At 36.7% G+C, this 11,246-nt stretch overlaps 1 protein-coding gene across 1 annotated transcript; it reads left to right on the plus strand.

Annotated features, from left to right (window-relative positions):
• Positions 1-1,548: 1,548 nt before the first annotated feature.
• LOC116013563 (L-aspartate oxidase, chloroplastic) lies at positions 1,549-5,591 on the plus strand. Its single transcript, XM_031253385.1, has 8 exons — positions 1,549-1,876; positions 2,208-2,351; positions 2,841-3,198; positions 3,311-3,553; positions 3,765-3,821; positions 3,934-4,014; positions 4,148-4,209; positions 4,293-5,591. The coding sequence occupies exons 2-8, from the start codon at positions 2,218-2,220 to the stop codon at positions 5,302-5,304; spliced, it is 1,947 nt and encodes a 648-aa protein (XP_031109245.1). The 5' UTR covers positions 1,549-1,876; positions 2,208-2,217; the 3' UTR covers positions 5,305-5,591.
• Positions 5,592-11,246: the final 5,655 nt, after the last annotated feature.

Genomic DNA, 11,246 nt, shown 5'->3' on the forward strand with positions numbered 1-11,246 from the left:
ATATAACATTAAACAAAAATGATACAAAAAGAATTAAGGAAAAAGAACAGGGTAAAATAAAAATTTAAAAGTTTCAAAAAAATAGCACAAGTGAATAGTTTGGCGCAACACTATTCACAATTGGCTAAAAGTTTGCTGTTTTGCCGTCCCCATTGGAAACTCAATTTGCCTTTTTCTTGCTAAATTGCCGATTTTGTGCTCACGTTGGATACGGCCTTCCTCCACGAATGCCAACGCCCAACAGCAACCAAACAAAACAAAAATATTTGTAATTTTAGTAAAAAGATTTATAATTTTATTAAAATATATACACTTTTTCTTTAATAAGAATTCTGATTATTGTGATTTTATAAGTGGACCGAAGTAAAGCGTCGATGGACTTTTCCTCCCAACCACACGGACGGTCCGTGTAAATATATAATTTTTCTTTTTAAAAAGTGCATATATAATATATAATTAAGTTAATTTTTTTTAAAAAAATTTATAGATGATAGTTCATTTGTAATATTTATAAAACATTTCTTTTGGTCATAGTATTTTTGTTATATAATCATTATTTTGTCTGTAATAAGATTGTCGAAAAATCATTAGCGAATTGAGTTACTTGTTACAATGCAGTATCGTACCGACTGAGACACAGATCCGACCTTTACCTATGACTCTACGAGAGTGCAACCGGGTGTCACTAAATCACAATAAGGTCCTGACATATTATATATTAGAGTTACACTTGTGTGAGACCGTCTCACGGATCCTTATTCGTGAGACGGGTCGGGTCGGGTCAAAGCACCGTGCAAATGTCATACTTATATGTGCAAATGTCATACTTATATGTTCAAATATAACACTAATCAAGAATACAATTTTTGTTACTTATAAAAGAATAAATAATACATTTTTCATAATAAGTAATGTTGACAAGTGCCCCTTACTTATAAGGGCAAATATAATACTTTTGAGGAAAAAAGTAATACTTTTAAATCGAAATGTAAAAGTATTGTATTTTCCCTTAGGCCCTGTTTGGTAAATGGTTGTTGGCTGTTTGGGTTATAAGGTATGATTTGTTGATAATATTAGCTGATTGTAGAAAGTTGTTTGATAAATTAGCTGTTAGCTGATAGCTGTTTGGTATAATTTCTTTTCTCAAAAAGCTAATTGAAAAGGCTGCTTTGAGTAGCCTTTTGAATTTTAGCATTTTGGAGTTACAAAAAGCTTATTAACCAAACAACTAATAGTGGTCAAATAAGCTAAAATTGGCTGATAGACTGATTATTTACCAAACAGGGCCTTAAAAGTACTACATTTACCCTTTATAAGTAACAAAAATTTTATTCTTGATTAGTATTACATTTGAGCATATAAGTATGACATTTGTGCATATAAGTGTTACATTTGCATATTGACCCGACTCGCCTCATGGTGAGACGATGTCACACAAGTTTTTGCCTATATATTATATATAAAAGAAAAAATAAAAATTGATAAAAGAGATAGTTTGTAAAAAAAAAAAAAAGTTGGAAAATTGAGGATTAAAAGAAGGCCAATGGTGGTGGTGGAGGCTATGGCGCCAACTTCTGGGATGCTTCTGGCAACAAGAGTCAGCTGTGGCGTCTCGGTAATGTAGGATTCGCTCAACTTGCCTTCCCTTTGTATTTCCTCCACCGAAGCCGAATATTCGGTTTATTATACATGATGATGATGAAGATTTCCGTCGACCAATCGTGAATAGATCTCTTGGATTTTCTGTAATTCTTTTGGATTGTTTGAAGAAGGCTTGAGCAAAAACCAAAATTATAAAAAAAAAAATTACAAAAAAAAAAAACCTTTTCTTTCTTGTGCTGATAATCTCCGCAAGCCTTCTCGAATCTGTACAAAGGTAAGATTTTGGTTCACGTATGCAGTAGCTTCCAGATCGTTTGATCTAATGCCTAGCTGAGTGTTCGATTGAAATTTTGTAATAAATTTTCTTTTGTGCCAAGTTTATGTTTTTATGAATTCTTGGCGTCTAACTGAAGCTGGGTAGGCTGTTTGCGCTTGTGTTTGTTGGTTGATTTCATGCTTTTGCTCTGTTTCCGTTTCATTATTATAATTGTTCTCTTTCTACGATATGAATCCTTTAACTAGTATGTGATAGCCTCAGAAAAGCTCTGTGATTTCTCTAAGATGATTCATACAATCATACCCATGGTCTTTTCTCTGTGCCGCAGATAAATAGGAATGGCGACTAGCATTGCTTCGGGAAGCGGCCAACTGCATTTCAGTGAGGCTGCATACAAGGGTCACAGCTGTAAACAAGTTTATCGTTTTTCTAGTGTAACCATCCAGAGCAGCATACAAAAAGAACCATCTTGGTATGTTAGGAGGAACATGAATCTAGATCTGTTATTTACTTTGTGTTTAATATTTGATTAGTAGTTTATGAACAAGTATCTATATACTTGTCCACAATCTACCACCCAGGAACCAATTGAGCTTGAGCTGCCTGTGCAGGCGAAGCTTTGATATACTTGCCCACAATTTACTACCTGGGAACCAATTGAGCTGCCTGTGCAGGCGAAGCTTTGATAGACTTGCCCACAATCTACTATACCCGGGAGCCAATTGAGCTGCCTGTGCGGGCGGAGCTTTGATATACTGTTCCTTAAGAACGCCAGTTTGTTCCATATATGTATGACCTTGTAGTATGTGCTGTTATAATTGTCCTGGCACTCCATTATTAGATTTTGTTCATATGGGAATACTGCTAACAAAGTTTCTTACATTTGGATGAATTGATGCACAATAGCTTTCAAACTTCTGGTGTGTCTAATTTGTGCTTTGTCTTTTTGAATTTGTTCCAGGTCGTCTCGTGGTGTATCCAAATTATTAAGGCTTCAGAGACATAATGGTTCGTATTCTCAAGCTTATGTGAACCGGAAGTCCCACAGACCAGCAATTGCATCATGCCTTAGGAATGGTTCTACCAAGTATTTTGACTTTGCTGTTATTGGTAGTGGAGTTGCTGGCCTTCGTTATGCTCTTGAGGTTGCAAAACATGGAACCGTTGCAGTGATAACGAAAGCTGAGCCCCATGAGAGTAACACTAACTATGCACAGGGTGGTGTAAGTGCTGTACTATGCCCTAAAGATTCAGTGGAGAGCCATATGCAAGATACAATTGTCGCCGGTGCTTACCTCTGTGATGAGGAGACAGTCAGAGTATGTTTTCTGAAAAATTGATTGTGTTTGATGTTTGTACTCTTATGATAAAGAAACTATACTAGTTCAGAGCTAACTCGTGGGTGGGTTTTTTTTTTTTTTTTTTTTCCAGGTTGTATGTACTGAAGGACCTGAAAGAATCAGAGAATTGATAGCCATGGGTGCTTCGTTTGATCACGGGGAGGATGGAAATTTGCACTTGGCAAGGGAAGGAGGGCACTCTCATCGCAGAATTGTGCATGCAGCAGATATGACAGGCCGGGAAATTGAGAGGGCATTGTTGGAGGCAGTCAAAAAGGATCCTAATATATATGTCTTTGAGCACCACTTTGCAATAGATTTGCTTACATCTCAGGTTTGCTTCTCATGCTGTTCTTTTGTTATTTTTGTACTTGAAGTTATATTTGGGTTCCCATGATGACTACTTGCATCCAACGAAGCAATATTGTGCTAGTATGATGGATAGTTGAACACTGTGATGGTGTAATTTAAGTACAAATTAGCGGGTTTCCTAACTTTAAGCATGGAGTGCATTAAATTTATATCAAAGTGAATTCTGGCTGCAGGATGGTTCTGACACTATTTGCCATGGAGTTGACACCTTGAACACTGAAACCTTAGAGGTAAGATATGAGATTTGTTCTTATTACTTGGACATTTTTTTTAAATTCATGTATTACACAAGACATTGAACTGATTATTGCTTTGTCCTGTACCTTCCCGTTTGAACTATAGGTAGTAAGGTTCATTTCAAAGGTAACTCTGGTTGCATCAGGCGGAGCTGGGCATATATATCCATCAACCACTAATCCTCCGGTAGGGGTTCACTTGCTCCTCTTGTGTAACTGCCACTTTCTGTGTTCCACCTGGCACTGAAGTGGCCATGTTCTGAACATTTACAAGCTGTATTAGCACTGTGCATCGTTCTAATTCTGTTGTGGATGTGAAGGTTGCCACTGGAGATGGAATTGCTATGGCTCATCGAGCTCAGGCTGTTATTTCGAACATGGAGTGAGTAACATTTAATTCAAGTTACAAGAGGGGATTGCAAGTTCAGGAACTAATTTCGTTCTGTATAATATCTGTGCTGCCAGGTTTGTGCAGTTTCACCCGACTGCCCTAGCTGATGAAGGCCTCCCCATCAGACCAACCATCGCCCGTGAAAATGCCTTTCTGATTACTGAAGCTGTGAGGGGTGATGGAGGCATTCTTTATAACTTGGACATGCAGAGGTTCATGCCCTTGTATGATGAGAGAGCAGAACTCGCGCCAAGGGACGTGGTAGCAAGAAGCATAGACGACCAACTCAAAATGCGCAATGAGAAGTATGTTCTTCTGGACATAAGTCACCGAGGCAAAGAAAAAATTCTCTCGCATTTCCCAAACATAGCTGCTGAGTGTCTCCGGTATGGGCTGGACATCACCCAGCAACCAATCCCAGTGGTGCCCGCGGCTCACTACATGTGTGGGGGAGTTCGCGCTGGGCTGCAGGGGGAGACTAACGTGCAAGGCCTTTATGTAGCAGGCGAGGTTGCCTGCACAGGTTTGCACGGTGCAAACCGGCTCGCCAGCAACTCATTACTAGAGGCTCTGGTGTTTGCAAGAAGAGCTGTCCAGCCTTCAATTGACCACATGACAGGCTCCAGAATTGATCTCGGCGCTTCAAGCTGGTGGCCACGACCAATAGTCCCGACATCACTAGGCGATGTAACACAGCGCAAAATCATCCTAAAGACAAAGGAAGTGAGGAAACAGCTGCAGTCCATGATGTGGGAATACGTCGGAATCGTGAGGTCAACAACGAGGCTAGAAACCGCAGACAAGAGGATTGGAGAGCTGGAACTGGAGTGGGAAACCTACTTGTTTCAGCAAGGTTGGGAACCCACCATGGTGGGACTGGAAGCCTGTGAAATGAGGAACCTCTTCTGCTGTGCCAAACTTGTGGTGAGTAGCGCTCTGTCAAGGCACGAGAGCCGTGGGCTTCACTACACCATCGATTTCCCCCATGTCGAAGAGAGCTTGAGGCTGCCAACCATCATTCTTCCTTCTTCACCATTGAGCAGCACTTGGAGTTCGCGGCAACTGCACAAACAAGCAATGTGTTAGCGTGCGTGCGTGGGCTTATCTATCATTGCTTTTCATGCCCAGCATAGGAGGATATATAGCATGATTATCAGCTACATTAGGTTCTATCTAATTTAAGTTTCAGACTTCACACACAAGATTGAAGTTTCTTGTGTAGTGTGCACTACTCTTGCTTAGTTGCCTTTCATGAGACCATGGGTTGGTCTTCTATATTTCCATGTTTCATACATTTTATTCATCAAATGATATGGTATAGTGTTTTTGGATGACTGAACCTTTGATATATATACCATAATTTTTGGCAGTTTTGTATATGGGATGATGAGGATGAAATCGTGTTATTTGAGGCTTTGAGCCCATTCATTTTTTTTTTTTTGGAGAAAATAGGACTTAGATTAATAGAAATCAGAGTTCAGTACATGCGCAAATGAAGAAAAAGAAACAGAAAAACAATCCGAACAATCAGACTTGCCCAAGGCCTTCTTAGCTAACAAATGGGTGACCTTGTTCCAGACCGTTTAACAAACGAAAAGCCGAGATCACAAAAGTCTCTAGCTATGTCTTTGATGTCATTGATGATCAAATCGAAAGAAGATTCCATGCAATTGTTCTGAATACCATTGATCACCTTGGGGCAGTCACTTTCAACTTGAACCTTGTCGATACCCAAGTCTTTTAACCATTTTAGAGCTTCGCGAATTCCCACGGCCTCTGCCTCGTCTGGTCTGAAGATGCCATTCCATGGTTGCTCTCTGGCTGCTATGAAGATACCTTCAGCATTGCGTATGACGAAGCCAAACTAACCCCATTTTCGCATTACTAGAGTACCATAATTTTGGCAGTTTTGTACATGGGATGATGAGGATGAAATCGTGTTATTTGAGGCTTTGAGCCCATTCTTTCTATTACGTAGTATATAATTGACAATCACATTGAGGATTTTAAGGGCCTAGCTGAAGATTTGAAAAGCATTAATATAGCAGTGAAATGAATTTTTTTTTAACTGGGTTACTTTTCAACCACCAAAAGTGGTCGGATTTTTTTATTTATTGTATTTTATTTTTTATTTTATGGGTTGGCTTTTTCTGACTACTCGTGGTCGGAAACTAGGCACAACTTTTTTACTTATGATGATTTTTTTCGACCACTTTATTAAAGTAGATGCTATTTTCGACCACTTTATGTGGTGGTCGAAAATACCGACAAAGGTTTTTTTGGATCCCTAAAGTGGTCGGAACAAAGTTTTCCTACCGGATTTTGACTATTTCCTACCATCGAAAAAAGAAATGATTTTCAGAGGTGTGAAGTTGAATTAGAATGATGCTTTAGTTACGCTGTAATGAAATTGCAATGTAAATAAAATGAAACTGAATACATCATAAAAGCATTATTAGCTGGACGTAATGAAAAGAACCAACACCGTTTTAGACCATGCATGATCCACAGTAAAATTTGTCACTCATAATAGGTCCAGGCGTAATTTGCAAAGGTCTAATTAACATGGTACAACCTATTTCCACTCGTAATGTATTAGTAGTACTCTTGATTACTGATACTCTGTAGGCTTTTGCTTGAATCTTTTGTTGATCAAAGACTAAGATGATTTCTTAGATTCATATTGGGACCGTTTCGTAAAGGATTGGTCCCTATTTAGCTACATGAAAACTTAGGATCAACAAAAAATTAGCATATGATAACCAAAAAAAAAAAAAACTCTTCAAATAAGCATCTTAATTTCATCACAAGGGGCCATGAATCATGATACCATCATGTATCAAACATTCTAACTCCCAATCTTAATTAATTATATATTTATATGTAGTTATGTACACAAGACATGTTCCTTGTATGCATATTCTTATCTATTTTGAATCCAACACAAAGTTTTTTTTGTCCTGGCGCTCAACTTGCCAAAGCTAAATTAAAATGAGTCAAGCAATGGCCTTTCTTCTTTTTATTTTTTTGTTGGTACTTTAATGCTTTTTTAAAAAAAATGGAGGCAAAAAAGGCAGAACATATAGTCACTAACTTTAATTTCATGGTGCAAAGATTCATCGTCACCCACATACACAATACGTTTCCTTAGCTCCATTATATTCTTTCATGCCTGACCATATATTGTCGCTTTTATACAGATTCCAATGTGAGAGGGACCATAACGCAACAGATGATGGTTAGAACTCACTACTTTAGACTACTTGTGATTCCTTTTTGGAGTGTGCTCCTCTTATCTGATCGAAAAAAATAAGAAGAACATCAATAACCATTTATGGAAACATTTGTGGGAATTAAAACAAGCCATTTATTTCCTTTAAAAAACAAAAACAAACCATTTATAGAAAACATAGTGATATACTTCTCCCAAACCATTTATAGAAAACATAGTGATATACTAATATTGGCAAAAAACGTAGTAATCTACAAATACATATACATACAATACATACATATATATATACAATACAAATACAAACATAATAAGAAGCAATCAAGTTAGGTCCCTAACGGCAACTAAAAAATACTGGTGTAATTGTTTGTTGAAATAAATGGTTCATATTATTTTGATTTTAGTATTTTTTTAAAAATTATTTTTCTTACTTTACCCCTATTATATCATTTAATTTTCTTATACAGCTCTGCATTTCGTCATCTGTGTAAACTTTAGTAACGAAATATTCCATTAATTATTCATTATTTTTTACTTACTCACACTGTTGCAAAAATCTCTGCCTAGGCCGCCTAGGCGCTAGGCGCTCCTAGACCGAGGCGAATTGCTCCCTAGGCATTCACCTAGGAGGCCGCCTAGCGCCTAACTCGACCGACTAGGCTGAATTTGGCCGAGTTAACTCGTCCAACTCGGCAGAGTTACCCGAGTTAACTCAAGCGAGTCTTAATTTTATTATTATATTTATATATATTTAAATTTATTTATTTATATAAGTAAGAGAAGTAAGAGATATATATATATAGTATATATAATATAATATATGACATACACCTACACACATGAATTAATTTTTTGTTTTTATAGGTCGCCGCCTAGAACCGCCTAGGCGCCGCCTAGACCGTTTAGGCGCTAGGTGCTAGTCTACCGCCCGACTAGCGCCTAGCGCCTACTGCAACCATGCTTAATCATTGATTTTCATAAGGAAGGTCTTAGGTTCGGACCTCATCTCAATCAAAATTAGCATAATTGTTAAACATACACTACGAAAATGTTAGTGTATTAAAATACAATATAAAATTTCTCATGAACTTTGTGGTCAATTACTTAGAATCATGCAATGAGCATTGATGAAAGGGTACACCTAATTTACTTTGCATATTCAACATATGAGAAATTATACCTATTATCATTGTCTTTTTGGGAAATGAGGATTTGATTATGTTTTTGAAAGTGCACTGCCTCAAGGCACTAAAATTGCAATGAAGTACACCAGATGACTATATTCTGGCGGAAGTGGCAACAAGAGAAAGAATGGATCACGCCAATTAATAAGATTTTGTATTGCAAAATTTATGATGGGGTATTATCCAATGAGGGTGTTTCCTTCTAAAACTACTATTGCACCAGTTAATTTTATAAAAAAATTATGCCACAGGTCATAGTTATGCATTCTTAAAATATTATTTTATAAAAACTTTGATAATCTTGCATTAATATATGCCAGGATACCGAATGATACTTTGATAAATTCTGAAACACTAATTTTAAAATACACATTCGGCATTGGACTATTCATGCAATGCGCGTATGGTAACCAGTATACTAATACTAGCAAAAGCTTGTGTGAGATTATTTCGCGGATCCTTATCCGGGAAATGAGTCGAGTCAAGATGAAATGAAATATTTATACTAGCAAATGTAATATTAAAAATCATGAATAAAATGGTTATTGCTTATATGAGAAAATATAATACTTTTACATTTTGATGTAAAAGTATCACTTTTGTGCTCAAAAGCACTCTTTCGACAGAGGCAATACCGCCTTCACTGAGGCTCTTCCATATGAGAGAGTCACTACATACCATCTGAGCACAAGGTCCTTGGCCAGTTATATATCAATTGAAGTGTGTAATTTGAAGAAATTTACTTTCTTATTTTAGACCGAGTAACATAATTAAATTTGAGTTATATAAATACTCAAAAGATGGCTTGTAAATGGCTTCAAATTCATTAATTTCATCTAAAAACAATGATGGTTTTATTGGGACCAGGTATAGGGGTATAAAATGGGTGTTAGAAGAAAGAAGCTTTATTACTCGGGTGCTAGACTCAAAATAGCACGTACAAAGCCCGAGATATTGGCTCAAACAGCGGCTCAAAGAATACATAAATAATACCCCCTCTGTCCCATTTTACCTATCTTACTTTCATTTTTAATTTGTCCCAAAGTGTTGTGATCTTTTCAAAATTGAACATCACCACTATTATACTTTTCCTAATTTACCCTTATGACTTTTGTTTTCTTTATTGCTTTTATTTTCAAAAATGAAAAAAAGTAAGGGGCATAATTAGAAAACATATAACATTTATTTTAATTCCTTAAAAAGCGTGCAAAAAGTAAATGAGACAACCAATTCGAGACGGAGGGAGTAAATACTATAGCCATAAGGAATTGAATATGGCCCAAAATGACTGCCCGATAATAAATAAATAACACTAGCTAAAGGACTAATAAATAAAACAAAACTAAATATGTTACCAACATGACTCAAACCCTTGCGTGCCGATAGGAGAAGGAAGATTCAAATCAATGGACCAGGAGTTGTTAGGTGAGCCAATGGATACCTTTTAAGTGGAGGAAATGATGGCTATTTATATTGTTGAAGTACTCATAGATGGTTGACAAATAGAGGGCATCGAACAGCCTTCATTCGTGATCACACACGTGTCGCCCCACTACTTTGCTTCCAGCACATTCCCATGCATTCGTGCCATTTAGTATACAAGATCTTGAGTGGTTTGGTGGTTTGGGGTGTGTTTTGTTAAGTGGGAGATTGTGGGCTTAAATCCGATGATAGAACATCTTATATTATTTTGCTCCAAGCTTCATTATTCTCTAGCCAAATATATTCCTATTATTTTTAACAGGCCAATACCTCATCCATAAAGATAAACACTCCACTTAAACCATTAAATAGAAAACTTTCCCAATAAAATAGACCTAAGGTTCCATGTCTCCATCCAATAATAATACTTTCTCGTGATTCTTTGAATTTCCCTTAGCATTTTTCTTGTTTTTCAAAAAATTATGTTGACCGACTCTATCAACTGCATAAATTATAAATCAATATAGTACCGTGTCACCCGCTAACCAACCTAGCTCGCAATATCATCCTCAATTCCTCATCATGTCTATCCAATGCATATATATATATTCTATCTCCATTCACCCAGTCGTAAAAACACTTCTACTTTCCTTTACTTTTGACCATTCTTTTGAGGTTTGACTTTGAATTGAAGAATCATATGCGAGCTAGATAGCTAACTTTTGCCGCTTTTTTGTTATCCTCCCTTTCCAATGCGAAGGGAAAAGTTTAGGGGTAAGAAAGCATCCGTCAAATCCGCTCCAATTCATCAAATTCGTTAAATTTGTTTTGATTCAATTTGTATACACAGATCCACTTAATGAAAATCTGCCACTAATAAATTAAATATAGGTGTAACTTCTAAAAAAACCGCTATATCCAATTTGTTCCATTAATTCATTACCAAAATGACGTAATTTTATACTTATATATAGGCTAAAATTTTTGTGAGACTTTCTATTGTGTCATATGATGTGCTTTTATCTGACTAAGAGCATCCTCATTAATGTATCTTGGTAAGGTTTTTGAGGAAAACATACTTAGGTGGGAGAGGGAGAGGAGAGAGTGTATTTGGTTCTTACAAGATGATCAAATTTTTGTCTTATTGAATGGACCCCCCCCCCCCCCCAAAAAAAAAAAAAAAAAAAAAA

The sequence above is a fragment of the Ipomoea triloba genome, chromosome 3, assembly GCF_003576645.1.
Source record: "Ipomoea triloba cultivar NCNSP0323 chromosome 3, ASM357664v1".
Taxonomy (NCBI): Eukaryota; Viridiplantae; Streptophyta; class Magnoliopsida; order Solanales; family Convolvulaceae; genus Ipomoea; species Ipomoea triloba.